The 27,861-nt window shown below is 44.8% G+C and overlaps 3 protein-coding genes across 3 annotated transcripts in view; 2 read left to right on the forward strand and 1 right to left on the reverse strand.

The window, feature by feature from the left end:
* Nucleotides 1-6,975, forward strand: part of POU2AF1 (POU class 2 associating factor 1) — a 17,258-nt gene extending 10,283 nt beyond the window's left edge. The window contains exons 2-5 of the mRNA XM_014939946.1: nt 2,434-2,561; nt 3,260-3,302; nt 3,392-3,663; nt 5,093-6,975. Of these exons, the coding sequence (XP_014795432.1) occupies nt 2,434-2,561; nt 3,260-3,302; nt 3,392-3,663; nt 5,093-5,404 (755 nt within the window). The 3' untranslated portion in view covers nt 5,405-6,975. The remainder of the gene's footprint in view (nt 1-2,433; nt 2,562-3,259; nt 3,303-3,391; nt 3,664-5,092) is intronic.
* Nucleotides 6,976-11,334: 4,359 nt separating this feature from the next.
* Nucleotides 11,335-17,009, forward strand: LOC106886755 (NF-kappa-B inhibitor delta-like). The gene is made up of 5 exons (XM_014939947.1): nt 11,335-11,414; nt 11,791-11,957; nt 12,529-12,645; nt 16,307-16,471; nt 16,888-17,009. The coding sequence occupies exons 1-5, from the start codon at nt 11,399-11,401 to the stop codon at nt 16,957-16,959; spliced, it is 537 nt and encodes a 178-aa protein (XP_014795433.1). The 5' UTR covers nt 11,335-11,398; the 3' UTR covers nt 16,960-17,009.
* A 4,958-nt stretch (nt 17,010-21,967) lies between these two features.
* COLCA2 (colorectal cancer associated 2) lies at nt 21,968-27,861 on the reverse strand. The gene is made up of 5 exons (XM_014939932.1): nt 27,794-27,861; nt 26,896-27,013; nt 24,907-24,964; nt 23,112-23,338; nt 21,968-22,599 (listed from the first exon to the last, which is right to left on the reverse strand). Exons 1-5 carry the CDS (start codon nt 27,859-27,861, stop codon nt 22,261-22,263), a joined length of 810 nt encoding a protein of 269 aa, XP_014795418.1. The 3' UTR covers nt 21,968-22,260.

A 27,861-nucleotide genomic window follows, 5' to 3' on the forward strand; every position in this document is an offset into this window, starting at 1 on the left:
GGTTGGGGGAACTGAAATATTTTCTGCAGACTTTGGGTTTTTTTTTTTCTTTTTTTTTTTTTTTTTTGGTGGTTCTGCTTACACCGGAAACTCTGAATAGGTATATTTGTCAGCTTTTACAGTAAATTTCTTCTTTCCCATCCCCCAAACCTGGAGCCAGAAACTGCCATCCTTCCCCACCCTAATTCTGCAAGGAGGCCTTTTGAAATCAGTGTGGTGACTCAGGGGTAAGATACTACCCAAGAGGTACAGTTCTGCCTTTCCTGCAATCTGTAGCAGAGCTCATATTTGCTTTGGTGGAGTTGATGTTTTCATGCAGCATAAAGAACAGTGGCAGTGTCTGACTCGGAACAGCTTTTCAGTAAAGTACAAATAAATAAGTTCCAAAGGTAACTAAATATTAAGACCAAGAAAGCACCTTTGTGTTGGTCTTTATTTCAGACGTCCTCTATTCAGCTCCTTTTCAGAGTTCTCAGTACAGCTCAGACCACAGTACAATTTAGTACTGTCTATTGTCTGCACTCAGATAAATTAATACCAATTACATTTAAAAAGCAAAATGTGAATTATATTAAAAGCCCTTGTGGATGCTTGTATGCAGAATTAAAGCGACTTTAATTCTATTTGTTAACTTCATTTCCAAAGCCACAGGATTCATGAGAATGCAAGTAACCCAATTTAAAGTCCCACAAAGAATGTCCACAATGGAAACTTATCAATTAGCATATTTACAAATCAAAGTGCAGTAAAAAGGGGCAGGCAGCCACTACTGCAATCAGTGGCTTTACAAATATCTGGCCTCCCCAAGCCTTGATATCCTACGGTTTTCTTTTGCTATCAATTGCCTCCAAATACTTCACGTAAAATATGGGTGGATAATATCAGCTTCTGAAAAACGGTGCTTCCTCTACTTTCACTTGTCACAAGGCTTAGTGATAGGCCTTTTTAGCTGGCTGTAAGCTTTACTTTTCAAAGCAGAGCAGAGTTTATGGGTATAAGCTTTGAGCTGTGTTGTCAATATAACTGCAAAACTGTGTTGTGTCCCAGCTCACCAAGTTCTAAACGTCCTGGCCAGGTTATGAGCAAAACTCTGGAACAGAAACGTGCCTCTGGTCCAGGATGGCACTTAAGTACACCAGGCTGCTCTCAAAAGCTATGAGGTATACGTGTCAAACTAGGGATGAGTTAAATGGCTTTCCAAATGAGAATGCTTTTCTAATTTGGGTTGCATTTATAGTTTATGTCTAAGTACAGAATATGATGTATTTCTCTGGAATATCTAATCTCTACTTTTTATGTATCTACCTGGCCAGCAATTATGTTATGTCATAGGCTAGATATCCACCAAGCAATGTGTATTGTGCGCCTCTGGGATATACTCAGTCTGATTTGCCTTTCAGGTGGGTGTAAATTGCTGTACTGCAGATCAGTGGCATTGAAGGAACATAAAGCAGATACACAGAAGTGGAGTCAGGAGGAATAAAATAAACATGCTATTTTTGTGAGAAGCCTAAAGAATGCAGAATGTTGGGCTCAGGGATTAAGGAAAAAGAAAAAACAACATCACAATTATCACACTGAAACTTCATTGAAGGCAGCAGAACGAAAGGTTTAGTCTAGAGGTAGTTTGAGGAAAATCAGCATATTTGTTGCCTCTCTAATTTTGTTTTTTTGCAACCTGGCTGGTAAGTTTTGAAGAGGGATTCCCTTTTTCAGCCTGCTTCAGAGTGTGGCTCACTACTACTTTCATGCATGTATAAAATACATCCCCACAGGGAGGTGGAGGTCTGCTGATAGGTGTTGCTTTTAGAAATGGGGTATTATCCTCTGTGTAACAGCAGAAACCCCTTTTTCTTATACTACATCCTCCCTGGTTTTCATCAATGTCTAGATCAATATGCCTATTTATCCAGCAGAACATGTTTATTCCACCCTGTGCCTGGTAGGACACAGCTTCTGACGTTTACATCTCCCAGCACAGCAGGGAAACCACCAGCTCTGGCTTCCAGACCATCCTCAGTGTGAGGCCTGCGCAGGCTCTTTTGCTGGGAATTATCTGTGAATCCTGTTTGGAAAAAAAAATAGAAAAAAAAAAGCAGAAAAAAAAAAGGGGGGGGCTGAGTTTCTTGGTATTGCTGCAACTACTTAAGAGCTGGAGGGAAATGCAAGCATACTTGTTTCAGGTTACGTTGTCCTGATGATCAATCTGTGTGATTGCAAAGCAGCAAAGGTAGAGAGAAAGCCTGTGCCATCTGACGTCATGTATGGGCCAAAAGACATCATTAGTTTAGGAACAAAATGTTTATGAGTCCAGGCTCCAGCCGCATTGACTAGTAGAGCCTGCAGACAAGCAGGCTGCCATGCGGATTTTGGCTCAGGGCAAATGGCAGGAAGGGAAAATAAATGTCACCTGCACTTTTTTTTTGTTCTCAGCTTCTGCTCCAGAACAGCCGCCACAGCCTCGCCCCTATCAAGGTGTCCGTGTGAAAGAGCCAGTGAAGGAGCTATTGAAAAGGAAACGGGGAAATGTTCACAATGCTGGTGCAACGGCAGCTACAACGGTAGGAGAAAAAACAAACACGGGCAGAAAATTCTTCCTTGGTAGCTAAATGATTGACCAGCCCTGGCACCAGCTGGCGATACTTTGGCAATAAAAGAAATCTTTGCATCTCTAAAGCATTTTGAACGCGACGCAGCCTCATGTTAGTTGGAGATACCATTAAATGTATCTTTACTTTAGGTGGAGTGCCTTTTGGGTGCTGAGCACCTTCAATCACCCCTGATTTAATGGGAGGGTGAAAGGGCTTGGACTTGGCAGGACCTAACTCCTAGGAACGGAAAGTGGCTTGGAAGTTAAGCAGCTTGCTCAAGAGCACAAAAAGAGATCAGAGTCATCCTCGGCTATCTGCTTGTTGGTTTCAGCCTACATCGATCTGTCCCCCCAGGAGGAGGCAGATTGACAGGCTCCTCTCTGAAGGGGAATTGTCTCTGCAACACAAGGTTTAAATACTGTTTTAAGGCCCCCTTGAGCTGAAGGGGCATGTGGACTGTGGCTAGGCCTCTGAACAGGGCTGGGGTTATGTGTAGTGGCTGCCAGGCTCAATTCTCCTGGCCCCTCTGTAGAGGCAAGCAGGAATGTACAGGCACCCAGATTGATGTAGTATCTGATAATAGCTAGTACGTTCTGCCCCGCAGTGTTCTCAGATTTAATTTAATGCTTATGGTCTTCATCCCTGGATATTTTTCTTCTCTATTCTAGGTGGTTTTGCCCCATCAACCACTTCCTTCCTATTCACCAATGGGTAATGTTTCCCTGACTTTCTAAGTGTTTGTCAGCCCTGCTGCAGGGAAGGCTATGGTAAACTGATCTTAATTCTCTCCTGTTTTTTAGGCCAGCCTTGCATTGATATGGATGTTCCTGCCTCTGCCTTGCCTGTCACAGATGAAGGAGCACTCTGTTCTGGCTGGATCTCCCAGCCCTCTCCCACATCCTTACAGCCTTTGACTCAGTGGACCACTTACCCTGATTATGTACCCCACGAAGCAGTCAGCTGTCCATACACAGCAGATATGTATGTTCAGCCTATGTGTCCCAGTTATACGCTGGTTGGACCTTCATCGGTTCTGACTTACACTTCTCAACCTCTGATCACCAATTTTGCAGTAAGTCAAAAATACCTAGGTATAAATGAAAGCAAATTCCCCACTTTCTAGCAAAAGCCATGGGGAGTGATGGCTGTAATTAGCATAATTTATTTAATAATGATAATATTGTGTGCCTTTGTATCCATGCCAGATAGTTGTTCTAGCACTGAACCTTCCTGCACTGTGCTTGACATTAGTATGGTTTGAGCAGGACAAAAAGTTGTGATTGCACTGCAGTCGGGCATGCTTCACTGCCATTTCCCCAGCTCTCTGCACTCCTCCAGACTTTCCATGTTATTAACTCATATGCTGTAACTTGCTTTTGTCCTGGGAAATGAGTCATCTGTCATCAAGTCCGCAGCGGGGCTGCCGCTGCCCTGAGTTTGTTCAAGTCTATGAACAGTTATTTATTGTAGGAGAATACTGTTTGCAGCTCAGGGATAATGGAGAATGTTATATTTACTGTTGTCGTCAATTCCAACTTGAGGAGCTGTTCTTCAGCTTGGATTTGGAATACCTGAGGAAGAAGAATTAAAGTAGTTCACTGAGTGGATGCGCATTATGGTCAATAAATGCTGTTATCTGGACAAGTACTTAGGGGACAGTCCCACCAGAGTTCTGAGCAGTATCCAGGGGGGTTTTCACTTTTTAATTCCAAACTTAAAAAAAAAAAAGTAAATGGGATTCCAGGAAACACATCCACCAGGTGGAGCGGGATGAATGACTTGGCCATAAATTTCTCAAAAATTGCAATTTAAAGATGGAAGAGCAAGGTGAAAATAGCATGTGAACATAGCAGAACATTTGGTTTCAGGCTGGACAAAATCTGTTTGTCTGATCCAAGATGATTTGCTCTTCCTTAGAGGAGAAGGGCAGAGAATTGTGTTTCGATTGAAGTCAAGCGGCTTATTTTCCTTTTGATGTTTCAGTTCAGCTGCTGAAACTGACACAGCAGATCAGCAAAGGCCCATGCCTGTGTCCTGTGGCCCCACTGGTGAGGAAGGGCTAGCGTTCAAGTGTGGCTCTGCCTTGGCTGACGGGCTGGTCAGTCGCAGAGGCCAGAATAAGCTGCCTTCAGCCTCGCGGCAGCAAAGTTGTCCCCATGCATTAACTTTTGCTAAGACAGACTGTCAAAGAGGCCAGTTTTCAGCACAGAGTATAACTGTCTCATGGGGTTACAGTGAAGGAGGGAGTGGGAGCAGAAATTCAGAGGGAACTTGACATGACTGTGAGCTACTGGTAGCAAGCACCTGGGACAGCCACAGCCACCGCTCTCGTGGGAGCCCGCGTGGGAAAACAGTCACACTAGTACAACGCTTTACCAGAGAGACAGGAAAAGGGATGTTAAAAGTGAGACTGAGCATCCTTAGTCTGTTGTTTTGTGTCCTCCCCGTGCCCCACCTAGCCAATTGTTTTATTTTGGTTTATTTCTCTTCTATTTTAACAGCCCCGAAGCACCACCCCCGCTGTAGTGCCTCAGCTGGAGGTGACGGATCAGCAGCCACCTCTCACGTACTTCCCGTGGGCACAGCCCCTCTCTGCACTGCCAGCCTCCACTTTGCAGTACCAGCCGGCCCCTTCCACGCTTTCTGGGCCACAGTTTGTGCCCTTGCCCATCTCCATTCCTGAACCAGCCCCTCAGGAGCTGGAGGATGCCAGACGAGTGATTGGCACGCTGCCCATTGAGAAGCTGCTTCTAGAAGATGAAGACAATGATACGTATGTTTTAAACCATGCTCTCTCTGTTGAAGGGCTTTAGGTTGCACATCTGGGACCTGGTCCTCACCTACTCAGTACTCTGCCTGGCACTACAGGGAGTTTTGAGTACAGAGGAAAAGCACACTGGAGCGTGGGGGGGGACTTTACTTGTGATTTCAGTGTCCACCTCTAGCACGCCATGACTTGTGTATTGTGTGAAACTTGCTTTGTCCTGAGGCTGAGCACAAGATTTCTCTGCTGTTACAGTTCCTGTTGCCCCTCCCAGCTAGGCTTTTGATACTGCCTAGTTCTTGTGCTCAGCGTCAGCACGAGGTGACTTTCACTCTCAGACACAGGGCATGATCTTAAATTGACATACTATAGCGTAGCTGTGGCCAACTATAGCATTTGGTGAGGGTACACTTGCCTCTAAATATTGGCAAGACCTAGTTCAGTAGGACTGCTTTCCAGAGCTCAGTGTGAATGCCTTGTGTGTCTTTGTCCTTTCTGTGGAGAAGCCTCTACCTGATCTAAGCCATTAGAAAACATTTGGGGGGCCTAAAATGAATTTTTTTTTTTCCTAAGGTGAACTCCTGCTTCAGAAAATAGCAAAAATGTAAAGTGTATTTTTTTTCTACCAATGCATTGCGAAGACAGGGTCTTCCAAATCTGGACTTCAGAGAATTCATGACATTACTATTAGCCAGCAATACTTTTGCTTGTTCTCTAGCATTTGAGCATAAAGTCGGTGATGTCGTGCTGAGCCAAGGAACCTTAGTGACCACTCTTGTGCCTTACTGCTATGGAAGGTTTCTCTGTGCTCTAATCTCCCAGGCCCACAGGTGCACACATTTTCATTGTAGCTTTCTGATTTTCTTTCCTGGAGAATAAGTAGCTTTACTTCTTGGTCTGACACAACTGTAAATATTATTGTTGATGTTCAGGAGTGCCATGCCACAGGCAAATATATTTGCAGGAGATATATCCCATTCTAACTCTGTTTATTGTTTTCTTAATAAACAAGGGGCTCTTAGCTGGTGAAAACAATTTCTCTGGGTTTTTCTGCTTTCTAAAGCCCAGGATCCTTAGGTGATTTTATTGTCTGCAAGATGAACTGCAGAATAATTTATTGCACTGTTTATTAACTGGTATCCAACGCTCCATTTGCCACCTAGGCAGTATTTTAAGTGACCTTACAGTTTATGCCTGAGTGAGGTTTGCAAGCTCAGGTTGAAAGTCTTGAGGACTTCCAAAGCATGTTTTGTTATTTGATATTGACAAATCTGGAAGACATAAGCAATAGATCATGTAAGTGATCATAAAGTTGTTTGAAAATAGCAGGAGTTCAGGTGCATTGAAATTAGTGGCTTACATTTGCAGAAAAACCCAGCAAAGAAATTAATTAGAAGGAGCTTAGTTCACCACTGCTTATTCCAGTTTTATAAGTACAAAGAGATTCAGTAGGTAAAACTGGGATAATGCAGCTGTGAATCAAGCCTGTGGTTGCTAAGATTGCTTTTCAATTTCTTCTACTCCGTTGTATGTAAATTCTGTGTGTGAATATAAAACAATGAACTGTTTCAGAATTTCTTTCTGGGTTGTTCTGATTAGAAAAAGACAAAATCTTTTTCAATAAAGATCTACAGTAACTTTCATACGCCTAGAGTGTTTTATTTCTTATCCTGAAGGGTAATCCAGCATTGATTTAGCAATCATTTAGTTCAGTAACATATGTACAGGCTAGAATCACAGATTAGCTGTTAGACTTTCTGCTGGTTTTGTGCATTAAGGCAGACTAAGGAGGAACTCCATGATCCAGATATGGCCTGGAGTCACTGTGAACTCCAGCAGTCCTTACTCACAGAAGCACTCTTGCAGTTCAGATGTTAGTTCAATCACTGTTACCCTTTGTTGGCATCCCTGGGGATGTGTGAGTGAAGCCGCAGCTAATGCTGAGCTTGACTGAAAATCAGCCTAGCTGTAAAGTTGCATTTCTCCTTCCTGAAATTGCAAGGTATGGCTCTGGGGTACAAAACTACCTGAGGAAAGAACTGACTGACTACCACCTTCTGACTGAAAAGTATCAAATGCTGCTGTCTGGAGTGATATGAACCCAGGGGCTGGTACAACTGCCTGTAGGATGGTCTCCTCATGTGCAAAGGGGAATTGCAGAACCTGTGCATGCCCAGCATCCTTGTAAATAGGACCCGGGGGAATGGATCGGCAAGTAGTTCTGTGTCATTCTCTCCAGCTCCTCCATAGAGCCAGGCAACCAAAGTGAAGCAGTGAAGTGTTTTCCGTGTCACTAAGGGCCATGTCACCAGCAAGCCCATAGCTACTATGGATTGTGACGATTCTTTGTCTTATGCACAAGATAAGGACGTGATCCCTCTCAGTAGTAATTTTTATAAAGAAGTAGCGCTTAGCAGGCTGTTTACAGATACACTATTTTGAAGAGGCTGTTTGTTACTCTGGCTGGTGAGATATCGCCGATGCATACAAGGTCGTATCACCCCAACAAGTGATACATACACACTATATGGTACACTGGGCCCCAGCACTAGACTTTGTGGAGGACTTTGATACCTCCCAGCACAAGGGTGAATCTCACCTGAAAGAAAGTGCTGAAGTGGAAGGGAGAGACAGCATGTCAGAGCTCAGGAGTGCTGAGGGCTCTTGAAAGCTACAGTTGTTCTGAGGTAGGAAGCCCTTTCCATGGGAGTGGGTGCTTGCAAGGTCAAGCTCTGTGGGGCTTATGGCATGGTTTTGTGGAACACTGGGCAGAAAACCCCCAAAGTCGCTATACTACCCGATAAAACTCTTTGCTGCAAGGGTGGTTCATGGCCAAGCAGTGATCAGTATCTTTATTTACTGTCTTAGAATTCTACATATTTATGCAGCTAAAGGTATGAGGGCGTATACATTGGCAGCTGCAGAGCGCATGAAATTGCTGCGAAGACTTGATGCCAAGGAACACAGAGGAAAGGTAATATGGACCACTTTCTCCTACAAACAGCAGTGTTTGGGATGGTCATGGGCTTTGTATGACTGACAGCAACTGATGCCCTGTAAAACCCAGCTCTGCCTCTCTGTTACTGCCAAGGTAGCCTTGGGGCATTGACATGCCTTGCTTAGGTGCCTCTGGCAGGATCCTAAAATTAGGTGGGATGAGAATGACCTTTTCTCTTTTCAGCCCATGGTTCGCAGAGTGATCTAAGACAACACTGGTCCAGGAATATATGTATATGTTGGCAGTAGTGCCTGAGACCAAAGGTTTTCTGAACAGATTTATGCTGTGAGTGTTGCACTCAACATAAACAGTGTTTAAAAGATGGTGGGCTTTCAGTGTCATCCAAATTAGGGCCAAAGAACCCTAGAGGGAGTTTAGCAGGAGCTGGAAAATGCTCCCCATCTCATGACACCATGGATTGAAAACCTGCCTGTGAGCTGGTTTTGGTTTATGCACCAAAATCCTTGGGATTCTAGATACAGCTCAGCCCAGACTGCCTTTCCCTGTTCCTTTTTTATGATAGCATCTGCTTCTAGACTCTCACGTTGTACCTGCTGTGCTGCTTTTTTCAGACTCCTCTGCTGGTAGCCGTCACTGCCAGGCAGCCAGCTATTGTCTATGATTTGATCCAGACAGGAGCAGATGTCAATGCTGTAGACAACAAAGGGCAGTCAGCTTTACATCTTGCTGCAACATACGGGTATGCCCAAGTTCTTCAGGTAGGAAAAGCTTTCATGGTTTTAATGGCTAGCAATATAAGCCTACAATAAAGTCTCAATATTGTTGTCTTTAAAAAAACCTGTCTCAGAAGGTGAGAGGTCAGTAAGCAATGAAGACTGACCAAAGTTTCCTTTTTCATTGTGTCACAAATTGACTTCCCAGGTTATCCTCTTTTAGGACTATACTTGCAGCTAGCATCAGCCTCCTGTTATAGAGGAAACAGCTTTAGCATATTAGTGGGGGAAAATAAATTCTGCCCATCATAGCTCTAAATCTGCGATAGCAGACCAGGCAGAGTGGGCTTGCTCTGGCTTGAGCCCCCAGTACTGTACTGATGCCTCCTCAGAGGCTGCAAGCAGCTGTGGGCTGTGAGGAAAAGGAGCAATAATACCAGTGTGAGACTCTCTTCCTGATGTCAGTGTCATCCAGATGGGAGCAACGAATTGTGTCCAGACTTAAGCCAGCTGAAGAGCAAGCAGATGTGACCCTGCAGACAGAGCCAACACAGGCACCGCCTTCAAAATGAGATACAATTTTCAGATTTTATGCAAAACCAAGATCCATGGAGAAGATTTTCTGGGGCACAAGAGAAACTAAACGCTCCTGTATGGCCAGAATCTACTAGAACTTTCATAACTTATATGACCAGATCTTCATTCCCCTATTGCTTCACACATCTCCCTGTAGACAGGGTCTACATCTAAGTTCTGTGGCAGCCAGACTGTAACAGCCCCCAAGAGCAGATTAGCACATTAGAAAAGGCACTGTGGGAATTTTTGGAAGTGATTATAGAGGAGAGAGAAGCATGCAGGAGCATCTCTTAAATGCTCAGCTATTGGCCATAAAATGGAATGTATAAAATGTGTCTGCCTTCATTCATGTCATGACAAAGAATAGACAGCTTCAGTGCAGAGTTTTATTGCAGCAGCACGGCGGCAGATGAGTTCACCTGAAGGCAGGGCACAGAGTCTGAGAATGAAGGATGTGTCAATGTAAGTGCCAGGGGGTACCTGGCATGCTGGCAGTCCATCTCCACTATTCGTTAACTCTGCCTTGCACACGCCCTGGGTTGAGTCATGAGCAGGCAGTTAATGTATAACACTGTGAGTTCTTTGGAAAACAGGTGTTTCATTCACTGGGGAAAAGTGTTTTACATCCAGATGATTCCAACAAAGCCTCACAGATTGCCTTCTGGTGGTTTGTGCTTTGTTTGGTTTCTTTGAGTTGTTTTTTTTCCCTTACCATAAAAAGGGAAAATGCACTCAGGCTTGCCTCTCAGTGTGGCCAAGGCCATGAAATGTTTTACAGTTTGTTTGTTTGTTTGTTTTAATTGCTTTTTCTAATGGATTAACAATCATATCTCTAATCATCAGACAGCTCGGAGCTATTTGTCAATATTTGATCTGTAAATTATTATTATGAAAAGAGAGCACGAGCCTAACCATTCTAGATAATCTTTCAGCAGAAGGGTTCTGTCCTGCAATTGTCTAACCTGATAAGGTTCTGGATGAGTCGCTGCACTGCAAAAATTCTCAGCCAAGATGTGAACAACTTGCTTTATTCAATCAAGAGCAAAAAATGCATTACCTGTGATAATATAGACAAGGAGCTACTTGGCTGCATCATATCAAATCTATAATTTTCTTAAGATAAGGAGTTTTAAAATCTTTGCTTTCTGCTAAATCCCAGCAATGCTCATCTGCAGATCACTCTTTGATGCCATTTATAGGCTCTGCATTGTCATTGCTGCAGGCATTGCAACAAGCTGTGGCTTTAACCTGTCACAATGCTGCACATGTGCTGCACGTTAAAAAGAAAAAGTAAATAAATCCAATCTGAGAATTTCCAATGTCAGCAAACCTTTAGGTAATAAAATTTGGCTGTACATGTTAGGGAGAGATTTTCATTTATCCTTGCCAAGAATAACTCAGAATAAATACGAATTGGTGTTATTGGTGCCTTTGCTTAATCCAGGGTGAAAGCAAGAAGGCTAGCACTCTTCAACTGGGGGCAGTGACTTAATTTTACTGTTCTCAGTGGAGAATCTAATAGGATTCTTAGGAGGGGTTAGGGAACTGAAGAACATGATCATCTTGTGTAACACTGAGTGTCCCTGTGAGGAAACAGATTCACAGCACTGAAATCTAGTGTCAAATAAGGGCTTAGTTTGTAGTTAAATGATAATTATCTGATTGTTTGTTTGTTTTAAAATTTTGTTAATTTTGACTGATTTTTGTCTTGGACAGTATTCTACTGATCTGAACTTCTCCATTTCTCTGTTGCTTCTAGGTTATACTGTCACTAGGTTTCCCTCTTGATTTAGAAATGAAGGATTTTGAAGGTAAAACCCTTTCTACAAATACTTTATAGTGGTATCAAAAAAATGAAAAGCTGTAGTGACTGTTACACTGACTGATGCTCAGTGGTGGTTGGTGGTGTGCTAGGAGTCCAGAGTGGCCTCAGAAACTGCCTGGGGTGAGTTGTCGTTGTGTGCTCAGATGTCACAGAATTCAATGGTGCTGGTGATTCAATGGCACATTGGAACTGTGTACAGGCCGGAGTACCCCAGAAAGTGGCTATACAACCTATATGGTACCTGTGAAACCAGAGAAGGGCTCCTGCCTTAAGAACACACATGCAGACATGCCTGCACTCTCCTGCCAGCCCTCGCTTCCTCTCTCTACATCAGTATCTTCCTCCCACACTTGGTTTTCCAGGCCATACCCCACTCCACTGTGCTGTTCTGGCCCACAATGCCCTACTCCGGGAGCAGGGTTGCCAGAAGTTGACGGAGGAGCAGCAGAAAGATCTTCAGCACCAGAGTGAAGAGCTGGAGTCCTGTATCCACCTCCTGGTGCAGACAGGAGCCTCCATCTACAGCCGGGTAAGGGATGGGTTCAGTTACCTCTGTGCTGTTTTTTTTGTCTGGGAACTCTCTCCTGCCCTGCTGTTGCTTGTGCTATGCTCAAGCTACAGAATTGGAGAAAGAATGAACTGCTGACTTCTTCACGGCGAGGGTGACGGAACCCTGGAACAGGCTGCCCAGGGAGGTTGTGGAGTCCCCTTCTTTGGAGATTTTCAAAACCCGCCTGGATGCAGTCCTGAGTAACATGCTCTAGCTCTAGGCAATCCTGCTTCAGCAGGGGAGTTGGACTAGATGATCTCTATGGTCCCTTCCAACTCTAGAAATTCAGTGAAATTCAGTGAAATTCAGTGAAGGACCAAGCCTGTTTCCCTCTGAAGTGGCTGCTTGCAGAGTTAGTTACTGCCTTTTGGAATTACTTTCTTGCAGCCTGAAGCAAATACTGGACAGTAAGAGGACCACTGAAAGGAAGGAGGGGCTCCACATTAGCTGCAGAGTTGGCCAGGACTTTTCTCCAATGGATTTATATAATATCTTCAGGTTTTTCTGCAGAACTTTTCTTATTTTATTCGATTTTCCTGTTTTTACATAGGATGTAAAAAGCAACAAGACAGTTCTTCATTATACAGTCCAGGATGGGAACATCTCCTTGCTCAGATACTTCTTGGAGCTGAATGCTTTCAAGTCTAAGGACTTTGTCAACAACAAGGTGAGTCAGGCCATGCACGGACAGGGTTTGTGTGCACATCCACGGGCAGCGGAGATGCCGAGGACAGTGTGAGAGCTGTGCTGTGGTGGGAGGCTGCATGCAGACAGAGGTGCTGGAAGATCTGTGGGGTCCTACAGAAACCAGTTACTCTCTTCCCACACATGTTTTTTCTGGAGGGAAAGCAACAGTTTGTCAATGTGAAATTATTTTTTTTAACCTAAAACTGCATTTTACAGTAAATAGATACTTCACCTGGAAAACAGTGACTGGCTCAAACTCTGAGCTGTGTCATGAAATGCAGGCCTCTCTCCCGGCAGGCTGACAGAACGAGAGTGCGAGGTAGCCAGAGAAGAGGAAGGATGTCGGAAGTGATTACTAGAGGGGGAACATGAACTTTATTACATTAGGCTGAAGATTGAGAAAAGAGATCTGCAATGATGCAATGCTGCTGTTGGCAGCAACGTAATACTGACAGACAGCAGTTCAGGGTAGCCATATATCGAGTAATCTCTCCTGTCAAAGATGCCATCCATAGGAAGGACAAAGCTCCTGCTTCAGTTAAGGGAGATGGTGACTCTTTCTGCCTTAAATGTTATTTGCAGGTTTTCTGGCTCTGTTTGTGCCCAGGCACAAACTGCTTATTGTGATGGCTGCCTGTGAGTTTGAGCCTGGAGTATCAAAATATTCACAGGGCCAACCAAACCCTAACAGCTGCCAGGAGCAGTAACAGAAGACAGACGTGCTGTAGGCAGTGAACTGGTGGCTCACGCTGCCAGGCAGGTGAAGCAGCTCTTTGAAGCCAGGCAGCATCCTTCTGAGCATGTGGGAGCCTAGGCACTGTGGCAAGTAGACCACCTCTGACTGTGGCAATTTGAGACCCTGCTTTTGGCACTCTGTACAGCCCTGCTTACTGAGATGAAGTTTTGCTAACATTGGTTCCTCAGTGCAGGGTTTCTGGAGGCACAGCCATTCCTAGGTTTTATAAAGCAGGCGAGAAACCTTCTCAGTGCTGCTGTTGTGTCACCCATCCCCTTGCTGCCCCATACTTCACCTCTGAGCAGATACCAAGCAGTGACACTATCTTGCAGATGTATCAGTTTCACCCATCCTCCTAAGCAAAAATCCTGACATTCCTGTGCCTTAGCTGAGACATCGCCCTGTACCATCAGCCAGGGCTTTTTGGCTCTTGATTAGCTGCCCCCTCTCAGCAGGACTAAGTGGGTGATTCTGGGTGCTTCTGCAGAAGGGTGCCCTTAAGCAATGAAGGACAGAAAGGGGAGCACAAGACTAGGGATCCCTGTTGTGAGAGGGTATGTGTATTAGCTTATCATTTCAACAGTTTCAGTCTCTTAGCCTTGCTTGTGCTACCTGGAGCATCCAAGTGCTTGTGTCCATCAGAAAGGAGTTGAATGTTTTCTATCAACTCAGTTGCTCACTTGGGAAGCAGATACTGGGCAACTTCACTTTTTTTTTCTTTTTTTTCCCCTTACAGTTTTCTGTTGGACTGGACGAAATGTTTTGCTTTGTGTATGTGACTAATAACATTGAGCTTCTGTCTTTCTGTACAGTGAAGGGTTTTATGCTGCCTTTTCACTGCATTCTTTCTGTATCTTTTAAGACCCATTAGGCAGGTGATAGCTTGTCCATGGGAGTCTGCTGTTGTCTCTTGATCACAATCCTGTGAGAGCTTCCTGCTGTGATAGGATCACTTGAAGTCCTCAGTCTTATTGGTGAGCTGTCTGGGACAGTGAGAAATATAATGGCAAGGCTTTCTGATGCCCATCCTGGATTTTTTGCTCTTCCAAGTGTGAGGACAAGAAAACAGGGATGCTGGAGTCCATGTTGTGGCTTCTGTGGCTCACCTACTGCTTGCTGTGGTTGTCTCATTCCAAATCCATTTCCTTGTGGATTTCACAATGCAAAAAGCATTGAGGCCTTGGACGCATTTTCCATCTCAAGGATTCCTAGAGCCCACATAATACTGCTCTAGACCATTGTCTCACATATGCCCCATTAAAGTCAATGGGAGGCTTCAAGATCAGGCATTGCCAGATTGCTTTGTTTTCTTAGCCCCGTGCCTGGATTTGGAGGCTACAAAGTGCTCTTGCCACACAGGTGCAGCAAACAAATGCAGATGTTTCCATTTTAACGAGAAGTTCTATAAAGAGCTCATAAGGATCCCTTGAATCTATGAGATGATAAAATTGACAAGGATCTGCTTGTTCAGGGCTTGTAAAAATGTCTTGTCTGAGAATAGCTGTTAAGATTTTGCTGGGGTTTTTTACGCTTCAATGTCCCTTATATCTCAGTGTTAAATAGGACCTGAAAGTCATATGTATTCCTTTTAACAACTGGAATACCCTTTGCAATTTTTGTTCAACCATTCCAAGGTCATGACAATGTATGATCATTTCTGAGAGAAAAAATATACAGCTGCCTAAATGAGACTTCTTGCAGACTAAAAATACCTTGCCTTACACATTTGCTTATTAGGTTTTTCTCATTTAAAACCGTTACCAGTCATACCTGACTAGGCAGGGGCACAGATTTCTACACGGTCTGGTGATACCAGAGCTTTTCTGCAACCAAATGCAGCATGCTTCGCCCTGCGCCCCCCCGTGGCTCCACTACAAATTTCACCCATTGGTTCTGTGCAAATCCCGTTACTGAAAAAGCTGGAGTCAATAGATGCTTAAGTAAGCCCTTGACCTCAGGACTCTTCTTCATGGCAGGACAGTGCCATGAAAATAAAGCCAAGCATTACCTTCAGCACCCTGGAAATGAACTAGGAGAAGGTTTGGAGCCCGGCATGATTTATTTTGTCTGCTGCAGAGCCAAGCCACCTCCAAGCCTGTTTGGTCCACAGTACACGATGTCACTGAGGGACACATGGGCTGCTGGACCTCTGGCTCAGCTGGACCACCAGGACAGCTTTCAAAACACCTCTTCTTAATTTGTTGACCTGGAAGGACTCGCACAAAGATAGCTAATATCCAAGAGATCAACCTGAGCCTTGCATATAACCTGTGTACTATTGGGTCTGCCTTCTGCTTCTGTCAAGGTTTCTTTGCAACTTTCTGACACTTGAAAGTGATTGTAAAAGGGAGCAGTGGAGATGTGTGGAGCCAAAATGAGTCTACTATTGTCGATCCTCGCATAGCCCTTATGTGATGGGTAGCACAGCATAATGTGTTTTGTGTCCCTTACTCTGACTTAAATGTTTCCTAGTGAAATAGTTCCTATTGTTTCTCCTGGATAAATATGCATGTTACATGGCCTCTGTCCTTCTCTTTTTCAAACAACTCATCAGGTCTCTGCTTACGTGAGGGGCTGCACATGAGGATTTAGCAGGGGGTTGCAGAGTGATTAGGAATCTTGCTGATACAGGACTATTTGTTAGCGATACCCAAAGTCTCAAAGCCCCCCAGTTTGTAGTGCTCTATCAGAGAGAAAAATCTAAAGCTACAAATCTCCTGCATGAGCATCCATACATGGGAGGAACAGAGCAGGGATACTTTCTCACCTCCCAATAAGTAATCATGTGAAGCTTCTTCGGCTATCATTTCACGAGTCTACAATTCTGAGTAGGTGGCACAGCTTATCAGGAGGTTTCTCTTTATTTATTTTTTTTCTTCATTTTCTTTTTCTTCTACTCTGTTAGGCACATGGCAACACAGCTTTGCACATGGCAGCTGCATTGCCTCATGACAAGAACCAGAAAGAAATCGTTCAGCTGCTCCTTGACCACGGGGCAGACCCAAGCATCCGAAACTTAGACAACGATCAACCAATCCACATGGCTCCCTCTGGAAAAGCTGGGGATCAGGTACATGATCCACATTTCTGCTGCTTCCTAATGCATCTGTGTGCACCACAGCTGTCTGTCATTACCAGGAGAACCGTGAGGACAAGTAGTGTGACATGGGTCACACGTTGCAGTGGTGTAGGCTTGGGGGTTCCCTACTTCAGTAAATCCATAATCGAGGAACACAAAGCAGGCATTAGCTGATACTAATACATCTGAGGGGAGGTGTCAATGCGTAGTTCTTTCACATAGTGGCAGCAAATCTCAAGGGATGTTTGGGTTTCATGCCTACAGATATGAAAAGGCTTCTGGAGCGTATTGTCTTCTCTGGTATGTTTATATGTGTATTTAGTATATAAGTGTGTGTATGTAGGTATTGGGGTGTCTGCATGCACAGTTTCAGATGGTATGTTATGAACTTCTACACTTTTTTGCAGGTTAGGCATTTGCTGAAGAAAGGGAAAGTTGCATCTGCATTCATTTCCTGTCACCGAAATGCCAGATCCTAGGCTGCCTGCAGTTTCTGGAATGGCTTCAACTTCAGCTTGCTAATTGCACAAGGCATCTTAGAAAAACTGTGAGGATGGTTAACCAACATCTCCCTGCTCCTAGAGTCTTTAAATCACGGTGGGATGACAGTGTTTCTCAACCTGTGGACCATGAGTAGCATGTAAGATATCAGAAGATGAGTTTTCAAATGGTTGAAAACTCCCAAAGTATTGCTTGCAGTCAAAGAGGCAAGCAAAGCAAATGGCTGTTACAGAAATAAGCAAATGTTTAAAGTACAACTAACCTTTGATTTAGCAGCAACTGAAACCCATGGTGGTGACAGAACACAAGATGGTAGTTTGGCTATAAAAGGTTGAGAAATACTGCTCTAAGATACGCTTGAACCGTGCTTCTTGTTAGGTCGATACAGGTTGAAATACTGAAGCCTTTGTGATGCACAATTAGCTCCATTGTTCCTGCTAGCCTGGGAATGTGGGAACCTGAAGTGAGGCAAAAGACTGGATGGAAGAGGTCAAGTCAGCCCGAGGCATCTTCCCCGGCTGTATTTCATCTGAGTGAACAGATACCTGAACTGAAGAGTTCCAAGTGAGGGTTCCTGGAAGCTGCTACTACCCCGTTTCTTAGCACTTTGTGGAAGAAAGCTGAAGCAGCTGTCTATTGCTACAGTTTCTTACCCCACCCCAAGAAGAGAAAAGAGCTGCTTGTAAGAGCAAGTACATGGGGCAGGTTCTCAGCAGCACAGGTTTGTGTGGCTCCTGGGTGCTTCCCAGTGAAGGGATTCCTCTTTGAGCCTTCTGATCCAATCCAAGTCTCCAGCTCTGATGGCAAAGAATAACTCTGGAAGCACCTCAGAGCGGGGACCTGAACCCTCACCTGAGCTAATGCTTGTGTAGGAGACAGAGGCTTCCTTTGGGTCTTCAACAGCTTTTAGGCATGGACAGGGTAGTAAACCTCTGAGCTGTGTGGGCCTGTACACAGCAGGGTCAGAGTGCAATGTGGTAAGTGCTCTCCTATTCCCATTCTTATCTAAGGGGGCATTTTAATAGATTCTTCATATTCTTTCTGTGAAATGATTTGTGAATTGCTGTGCAATCAACCAGCAACAGTGTCTCTGCTGGGTCAATAGGATTGAAGGTCTGAAGGGAGTGAAAGCCCTGTTTTGACAACCCTTTCACAGAGGGTGTCTCATCTTCAGTACACATTCTGAATTATAGTTCGCTGATTTCTCAGTGTTGCACAAGTTATTTTTTTTCTAACAGGACTGAACAATAAGATGAAGGGCAGATGTCTTAAATCACTGCAGTAACTTCCTTGATCACCCACTGACTAACTCAAAGGGATGAGGTTTTCTAAAGCACTTGTCAGTCTCACAGACCTGGACTGTTTAAACAACTGTTTAGCAGACTTGAACAAAAGCTCTTGAGAAATGCCAAGACCTTCTCGACTTTCTCAGCCCTCCTCTTTGCTGTTTTATTATTGCTTCTCACTACATCATATCTTCAAACCTGCCAACATCCACTGACAGAAAAGCAGACGTGTATTTGCATGTGTTTGCATAAATTTGCATATATCTGGGAATAGGCCAACAAAAGCATGCGCTTTCTTACTTTGAAGGGATGTTATAACAAGCCTTGAATTGAGTGATAGCTGCATTGGTGGGTTAGTACTGTGTGTCAAGACAATATGGTCAATAAAATACCCATTTCTTGAACTTGCTAGCAACAAAACTGTAAAACTGCGACCAGCATGTGGCATGTGATGCACTAGGGAAAATGTAAAAATATTTTGCCATCTAGAAATGTCTATGAGATGACAGAAATCCTTTTGCAGCAAGTGAAAAAAATACATGAGCTGTTTTCTAGAGTGGCTTTATCTCTTTATTGTTTCATCTGCCTGCTCTTGGATGTTTAATACAGAGCAACGCCATCAGTGATTTGCAGTCTGTAAACATCACCACCTCCAGAATATCAGGGAAAATGTCAATCTGGGGAGGGATGGATGTGGCTTCATCGAAAGCACCACCTTGGCAGCCTGTGCTACTCAGAGTTGATAGATGAGATTTGCAGAGGGAAGATCCCATGACCAACCCAGGAAGGATTCGTTCTCTCTACAGGCGCATCTGTGTTCAGCTTCCCAAAGCTCATACATCAGAGGCCTGCTCTGAAGTCAGCCACAATCAACAAGCTGTTCATGTTGCCTTTGGACTGGATCCACCAGACAGTTGGAGGCTGCTGCATGTAAAGCGCCTTTCCCTGTCAAGCCAGGCAGTTCCTGGCCTGTGTATCAAGAAAATTCCTTTTAAGACTCAGAGGTGGCCTGAGCGTTAAGTCTTCTGTGCTGGGGTGAATTTCATTGAGTTGAGCAGTATCTGAACTATCACAGTTAACCCCTCCATTTTTTATGACTATTTCAGGGATAATGTATCTTTTATAACCTTAGCGGTCCTGGCTGTGTGTGATACCCCTTTATTTGCACAGTTTATCTCTTCCTACCTGTGGCTTTGGATAAGTTGTTAATAACAAAGGCTTGTTATCACCAAACAAATGTTCTGAAGTGGCACCAGAGAAAAGTTGCCAGTCGGTTGGCAAGGAAAACCTTTTGATCAAATACTCTGTGCAACTGGTAAAGAACTTGAAAATAAGAACCTTTTATTTTCTCTATAACTGCAGGTTACTTCTGGAGTTATTCATGGCTTTTGTAAGAATGGGGTGATCCTCACTTTTGTGTAAACATTTCTTTATATAGGCTGGCAGGACTTCACCTGGCAGGGACTGATGAAATGCCAGTGTTTAGTGCTGTGCCAGCTCCGTTGGAGATATGACCCAACCTACGTTCCTTTAACTCCCCACCTTTTTTGGGGGGGAGAGAGGGGAAAGGAGGGGAACAAAGCGGGGAAAGAATATGTTCCTCATAACCAGAAAACGCACAATCAACCTTTGAACAGTCCTCTGTTAGTTTTTTTTCCCTTTCTTGTGTCCACAAGACATCATTGTGTCAACAGTCAGCAAGCTTTTACTTGCACTGCATGTGTCACCTGGAGCTATTGACATGGAGTTGGGGAACAGTGTCTAAAACGCGTTTGCAGTCCCTGGTGTGGCAGATTGCAAAACAACTGGAGAAAGAGTAGCAGAGAAATGGAAGAGGCTGCAAAGGATGGAGGACAGTGCTTCTTACTTAATGGAAGCTGTTTAGATTCCAGCCCCCAGTGTATAGAAATGTTTCAGTGGAAGTATCCTTGTCCCAGCAGAGCGGTTGGTAATTTCAGAGCAGCTGGTCCCATGCAGCATGAGGCCAATAGCTGTTAAATATCTGCTGTCTTTGAGAACACACTGCACGCTCCCATCTCAGGACCTTGACCACCTGCGAGACCTGGAAGTGTGGAAGCTCAGTGGTAAGACCAGACCAGCCCTTCAAGAGGCAGCTTCCCCCCACTGGAGGGGTGCTTTTTTTGCCTGAGTCTGGTAACATCCAAGGATCAGGAATAAGAATGGGATGTAGGGTGGTTTGTAGTGCTCATGCTGCCATTCCTAAGTAGTGATGCATAAACAGCAGCCATAGGTTGGATGATGGGTCCAACCTCTCCACAGAGCAGTCCTCTTTGGAGATGGAGTGTAACCACTGATAGCTGTACAGAGCTATGCCACAATATACTGATAAATATACAGTCTGCTGATAATGTATTAGACTTATGTATCCACCTGATACGGAGGTGAGAGATATATTGTTAGACTAATACTTTAGTGGACTTCCTTGCTGGCATTGTTGTGTAGACTGGGAAGTACTAAGTACTGCTAACCTTGCTGTAAAATGTGTAAATATGAGTGCTCTCCTTGTTGAATGCTTACTTAGCGTTTTCACATGCTCTTTCCTTTGCTGTGTGAGAGCATCTCTTCTCAGCTCTGTTAAGCTCAGGCCAGCGTTGCCAACTCACAGGGAGGATGTGGTCACCCAATTTCCACTAGAAGCCTCAAATATCTTGCCTCAACCTTATCTGCTTCTGGCTCTTTCAAGTTGGCGATAAAGGGCTTTGACACACATCTGAAGTTGTGCCCACTCCTCAAGCGGGAGGTGGGAGTAGCTGGCACTAAGCAAGCTGTGGAGCAGGCTGGGAGAGTAATTTCAGCTCTGGGGAGAGGAGGGTTTTTCAGTTAATTGTAGAAGTGTCTGGAGGAGAAAGTGCTAGTTAAATTATGTATTTGTCTTCACAGGCATAGTTAGTTTTTTTCGTTTGTGTTGGATTTAATGTGGAGAGATGCTTCTTTCTTTCTAGTCTGGGTGCTCAGCTGAGAAACTGGGTGCTTGGCCATCTGCCACACCAAGTGGTATTAAAAGGAGGTGAAACACGGTCTTAGAAAGGTCTGGGTTTATGCAAGAAACAGGGAATCCTCAGGTGTGATAACTTTCCCATTATCTACTTTAAAAAAATAATAATTTTTCTCCTGTTCAGTTGATTGTGCTGAAAGGTGGAGAAAACCTGGTATCAACAGACCAAACTATACAAAGGGCTGCTGGACTACATCAGCCTCTACCTAAAACTCTGCCTTCATGGAAACCTGGTGTTGAGCAGCAGCCAAAGATGTTTGGCACTGGATTCAACCTCTCTACAGGCCTGATAGGCCATTCTGGCACATGACCCGGGGGCTAAGCCCTGAGCTTGCATGGAAAACAGTGGTTTTCCTTTTCTGCAAGAACCACTAGAGAATATCATCATGGCAGCTTGAGCAGAAACAGCAGCTAAGAAGGTGCAGACCCATCTCAGAGCAGGGTGCTGCACAGCTTTCTCTCTGGATGGTGTGCTGGAATGCATAAAGACTTTTTATCTGCTGGAAAGGGTAAGCAAGACCTTTCATAGCACAGAATAATTGTTCCTTGTGTAGGTTGCTGAGGGTCTCTCTGCCTCACCTTTATGAGAACAGGGCCAGGATCCTGGATTGTTAGCAGAAGAGAAAAGCAAACATTTAGCGCAGGAGGAATGAACAGGCTTCAGTATGCATACCAAGTTATTTATTTGTATCAAAAAGAGCTGGCTTAATGACGTGTTTGGTAAGGTAGCTTAGGATTTTTTGCAAAACAACAACAAAAACGAACAGGAAAAAACCCACCCAAGCCACCACCACCACAACAACAACAAAACACCCCTGATCATACAAGACAGGAGGACAAATGTAGTGAAAACATCATGTAGAAAATTTGTGAGTAGTGAAGAATAAACTGGACTGTGTTAGGCAGCACAACTTTGCATAGTTCATGGGCAAATAATCTGATTTGGATACAGTGGATGTGTAAAACCACAGTCTGCATTAGCTATAGCAGATGTCACAGTTCCTATCCCTTCTGAAGAAGTCATCGGCCATGGCCATGGGTGGTAGGTAGTCCATGCAGTCTGTGCTGGAGCAGGGGAAGTACTGCGGGACCCTGTTGTCCTCATGCTGGGAGCCACAGGCGGTGCAGCAGCAGGCAGAGGTGGTGTATGGGGAGGGGGTATGGCAGGACCACTCCTCCGCAGGGTAGTCGTAGATCTTGGTGTCCAGAGCAGAGGGTGGGCTGTGGGTCAGCGGGGTGAAAGGAGATAGCTGAGGAGGAGAGCAGCTGTAGTTTATTGGGCTGGACAGATCAGCTGAATTGGGAGATCCAGAAGCCTAGAGTTCCAAAGAAGAAAAAAAAACACAACAAAACCCAGGATGTTTCAGGGTGTCACTTGGGGAAATGTGGACAGCAGCCAAAATTTCCATGCCATTGCCTTTCTCAGGAGGGTCTGACTACCCGAGGAGATGGTTCAGTCCTCGGAAGCCTAAACCCAAGAGGCAGTTCCTGTGACACTAGTGTTAATAGGGAGCATCTCTTCAGGTTAGGCAACCACTAGCAGGAACTGGGCTATTCTTTCCAGGAAATCTACAGGATCTGTAGAAGGGACATTCCCTATTCCGCAGCCTCTCACTAGGTTTGGCTGGGCCTCCCTGTTCTCTGTTCCCAATGGGAAACCATGTGGAAGTTCACACAAGCAGCCTGCATTGCTGTGGCTGTACCCCATGCCCCTAAAAGCAGCCACATTTCCCAATCAGCTTGCTGCTGTTCTGCCCCAGGATGTGACTGCCTTCCCCATCTTCCCTCTGAGTGTGCCTGTGGCTGTCCCCTGGGAGACAAAGCTTACCAGGCCCTGGTTAAAGCAGAGCGGGACTGGCTGGAAGGCGTCTGAGGTGTAGTGCGAGGACGGCTGGAACGTACTGAAGGCTGGGTCTAAGGGTGCATCTGTCTGAAGACAGGAATCTACCAGCTGCTCCAAATAACTAGGGCTTTCTTCGCAGGAGAGGCAATTTGAAAACTGCCATGATGGACAACAGTTGGGAACAGAAGAGATGGGTTCTGCGTCAAAAGGTGCTAGGAGAAAAGGTAAAGCAGACAATAGCAGATTATCCAGTAATAATAATAGGTCAGGTTTCAGTACTCTCATATGTTCAGTACCCTATGGATTTAGACAAAAAAAATGTCCTTCAGGTTCAGGATGAATTTTCTAGGGAAGCAGACACCAGAAGGAAGATGCTTCAAGGCATGCAAATAACTTAATAGATTTGGTTGCCTTATAAAGCTCCAAAGCTTTTTAAATTCTGCTGGAAATAATTCTGGCTCCAGCCATTTTGGACAGGGATCCAGCTGGATACTGCCTCAGACTCTTGACCCTCTGGCCTTCCTTCAAACCTCAACTGTTTACAGACCTAGAAGCTTGCCATGCAGTGATTTGCACTTCAGAGCTTGGCAGATGGCTTGCGCCTTTGCCTCACCCAGTCTCCAGATGCAGGGTATCTACATCTGTGGGAAGAAGGGGATAACAGAAGCATAATTTGTTCTTTTATCCTCCAAACAGCCAGACAGGAGACAAACTTCTGAGCAGACAATATGGAGCAAGTCTATGGTAAGGCGGCATCACATCTACATAGCATTACTGGTGAAAGTGTGAGTTCCTAGAAAGCTGTAGGGTCAAACTCTCACTGTATTGCAACATGCTTGCTGGGAGTATGAAAGCTCACAGCAGATCTGACTTTTCAGAATTATTATTCTTTTGTGCTGTGTTCAGATATGGTTAAAAGCAAAGCTCTGTCCACATGGAGGGGCACGGGTTTGAAGGCAATGGAACTGCACTTGGGTAGAGTCACTTAGTCACAATTGTTTGCAGGTTCAAGGTGGCACTGTTTAGCTGGATGTGGGGAGGAAGTAAGAAGCACACAAAATACATAAACTGATGGAGACTTTCCAGCCTGAAAAACCTTTGGTATGTCTCATGTTTCTATACTAACATAAGCAAATTGATTCCCAAATATCAATGATTTAATAGTTTTCCTGTCCGGACAATGTATATATTCACACCTGCCCAACCTTTTAGGTCTCTCTGCTTTGGCTGCAGAATAATTGAAGGTTCTGTGAGCCCAAAGGGCTATTCCCCCCAACCCTTCCCCTGTTCCTTGGATATTCACGTATAGGAGGAAGAAACTCTTTGTGTCGCTGAGAACCTGACACTCCTCTCGCTCCTATGGATGCTGCCAGGGGAGTGAGAGCAGCCAACTCTGCTGGAGCTCAGCAAAGTGCTCCAGAGCGATCCGACCCTCTAGCTCCAATGGGACCCACAGACTGCAGCCTGGAGAAGGTGATGCCAGCAGTGTTATTCCCGAGGGGATGAGCGTCCCTTTCTGAAGGGGATCTCACTCCTTGCTGTGGGACAAATAAACTGCACAATGAGAGCATGTAAGCATGCTCCTGAACGGCGTTACATGTACCCCGCTGGCCTCTCGGCATTCTCATCTGCATTTCGCGGGCTCCTGCCAGGTGCTGATTGGCTGCATTGCCGGTTATCTGGCAGTGCCTGCCTCAGCCAAGGGCTGGAAAGACTCTGGGCTGTGGGAAAAAATTGGGAAGGGGGTGGGAAGGAACATGTGGATGGGCTTTGTACCAACCTGGGTGAGGAGAAGACACAGACTCTGAAAACTGGATGCTGCTGCCACCCCAAGAAACCTGACCAAAGAGATGGAAAGAAAAGGAATTGTATACGTTGTAACATGGGGGAGCATTTTTCTGCATGCTGAGGTAAGTCAAACCTAATTTACTTCATGGCTGTGACAGAAGTAAATTAGGCTAGCATTGACAGAAGATTAACATGCATAACATGATTTTTCCCTGAGCCTATGACGGCACTGGAGGAGCACAACACCAACCTGGTGTAAAGCCCTCGATACAGCACCTTGCTAGTGCACTCCTCCTACTGCATTATCGCTGTTAATTCAGCAGAGATGTGGCTGCCTTTAACACTAACCTGATAATTTCTAGGACCACGTATTCCACAGTGGGGGGATGCCAAAGAATTTGTAGGGATAAATATGATTGAGAATGAGAAATGAATAAATTAATAACTCTTGGAACATGACTAAGATAATTGCAGGTATCCCCATGGCTGGACATCAGACTGGGTCGCCGTACGTGGTGTTGATGTCATTTGAGAACCAGTTCTGACATCGCTCCCCACTCTAACACAGCTATGTGCCTCTATGGAAATGGACAGTCTCATTTTCTGAGGGATGCTGGAAGCTGAAGCGGAGACATCAATGTGTTTTAGAAGCCTAGAAGCCTGACCTGCTGGAGGGGAGAAATCCACCCCAAAAGCAATGGGTGTTTTGATGCTTGTTGTTTGTGACCAGGATTTTACTCTGCGAATACAAATACCTTTTTTTTTAACTCAGTTTTAATTCATACAGACTTCTGCTTCATTTCCTGTATTCAAAATACTCTCAAGTAGTGGATCATTTCCCTAGCAACAACTTCCCAACACATCCTCGTGCATTTAATTCATTAAATAGTGGCTATTCTGGGCTGAAAGAGCCTGTAGGACTATCCCTCTTCTCTTTGGCTGCAGATGTGTAACAAGGCAGACAGAGCCATACCACCAGCAGCAGACACTTTCAGGTTCAGCTTTTTTCAGTGCACAGAGGCAGCTTATGCTGCCGGCCCCAGCCCAGGACAACGTGTACCTTTTGCAGATCACAAAGGTAACCTCCTGCACTGCCACTTCTCATTTTTTCCTGTGTGGGCAAAGCAAGCGCTGTGTAAACTTGCTGTGGGAAGCGAAAACCAGTTCCACACAGCCCTGTGACACCTGGCTGCGATGAAAAGGCTGCTTCCGTTAGTGCTAGAGGGGAGGAGTGACCCAGCATTTCCAAAGCCCAGCGCTTTTGTGAACTGTCCACCCAGGCCTCCCTGCCTGTGGCTTGCAGGCTGAACAGCTTTTTGTGCAATCAGCTGCAACGAGGAACAGGAGGTGGGAGATGAAATCTGAAAACCATCCAAAGCTGTAAAGTCATGAATCAGGAAGAAGTAATAATTTACCAACCTCTTTATGCAAATCCCAAGAGTGGCTGAAGCTAGAGGACTCCTACAAAGACTGGAAGAGTGAGAGAGAGTGTAGACGCGCGTGTGTGTGTACACACACAGAGATCTCTGTCCCCTTCTTTAGAGGGGATTGAGCTAGGAACCAACCAGGTGGTACGGAAAAACACTGGAAACCTGAATTCAGTCAAGCATGCTTGAGTATTATGCTAACGGAGCAGGATGGAGCCCTGCTTAAGGGATCTTTGCCCACGTCTTGTTTTCTTCCTTTCTGCTAGCCAAAATTTGGGGATGTTGCTAAGTTGGACTGAAATTTGTCCATGTGATTCTTCCACCCCAGAGTGAGTTATGTTTGTGGAACACCAGCTCTGCTCTCTCCCTGCAGTAATGGCTTGGACCGTCACCTGTTAGATCACTGCTGCAGCTGTCCTCATTGAATGTTCTTCCCCCCCATCCTCACTAGCCTGCTACACTCAGACTTCGGCAGTCTCCTTGGCCCAGAGATTACAGTCTTAGCAAAAAGATTGAGAGAGAAGAAACAAAGCACGTACCAAAAGATTACTTACCGCTGCACCAGTTGCTGCTTGTCGTGCTCTCCTCTGCTGCAGCAGCTCCTTAACCGTAATCTTTACTCTAACACCTTGGTATACCTTGGGCTTCCCTGAAAGAATTTGTGGAAAAACACTTTACGAGATGTGAGACTTTCAGAGCATACAGCAAATCCAGGATGTTTTCAGGCATGCTCTACACACAGTCTACTTGAGTAAACAGATGATTAACTGGTCGCTGTTAAGTTGCTTGTAATCACAGTTTATAGCCCTCTTTAACATTTGGTAGTCAAGCTTGTAGCAAGCAGACATTTATGAAAAAGCTGGCATTGATTGTATTTAGAAATGATACTTATTTCATTCTTTACTATCTTCTTTTTTCCTGCCCCCCTCCAGGTCTCCTAATACCAAGCTCCATCTGGTACTACTGTTGAATTCCTGTCTTATTTGCCACTCTTAGGACCTGAAAATAAATGTGCAGATGAAGACCAGGAATAAACCAATGGAAATATATGGGCAGTTATTCAGAGGGCCCCCCACAAATAAAATGAGTGTTTTCATTAATCATTTCTTGTCAAGCCTAGATTATCTCTTTAGTTTGCTCATTCTGTACAACTCCCATTTATTTAAAAACCAATCAGCAATCATCAGTCACTACTTGGGATTTTTAGTACAGGAAATGGTAAAGTATTCACCTATTCTGAAAAATTACTTTCACTTGCTGTACTCATGCTAAAATACTTAAAGCCTCTGGCAATTCTGTTTCTGACCTAACTTTCTGCTATTGCTTTCATCCTACAAACACTAGCATCGTCTCATCCTGCAGTCAGCTGTTCCCCAGTGGAGGCAGCTGGTTGCAGGTTCCCTGTTATGTTGCTGCTGCATGCAGCACGAAGAGGCAGTGCTGGATTTGTGCGTTCCGCCCACATATCCAAGAAATCCCACACCATAGGCACTGTCCTCTTCTGCAATAGCCTCCTCCAT

This window comes from Calidris pugnax, unplaced genomic scaffold, assembly GCF_001431845.1.
Source record: "Calidris pugnax isolate Ruff unplaced genomic scaffold, ASM143184v1 scaffold92, whole genome shotgun sequence".
Classification (NCBI taxonomy): domain Eukaryota; kingdom Metazoa; phylum Chordata; class Aves; order Charadriiformes; family Scolopacidae; genus Calidris; species Calidris pugnax.

Excerpts from the sequence above, each read along its gene's own strand:
- LOC106886755 (XM_014939947.1), top strand. Across the intron at positions 11,958-12,528 it reads GAGCCTCCATCTACAGCCGG|GATGTAAAAAGCAACAAGAC; the intron begins GTAAGGGATGGG and ends GTTTTTACATAG. Across the intron at positions 12,646-16,306 it reads AGGACTTTGTCAACAACAAG|GCACATGGCAACACAGCTTT; the intron begins GTGAGTCAGGCC and ends CTACTCTGTTAG.
- COLCA2 (XM_014939932.1), bottom strand. The coding sequence starts at position 27,861 with ATGGAGGAGGCTATTGCAGAAGAGGACAGTGCCTATGGTGTGGGATTT. Across the intron at positions 24,965-26,895 it reads AAGCAGCAACTGGTGCAGCG|GTTTCTTGGGGTGGCAGCAG; the intron begins GTAAGTAATCTT and ends CTCTTTGGTCAG. Across the intron at positions 23,339-24,906 it reads TGTGTCTTCTCCTCACCCAG|CACCTTTTGACGCAGAACCC; the intron begins GTTGGTACAAAG and ends CTTTTCTCCTAG.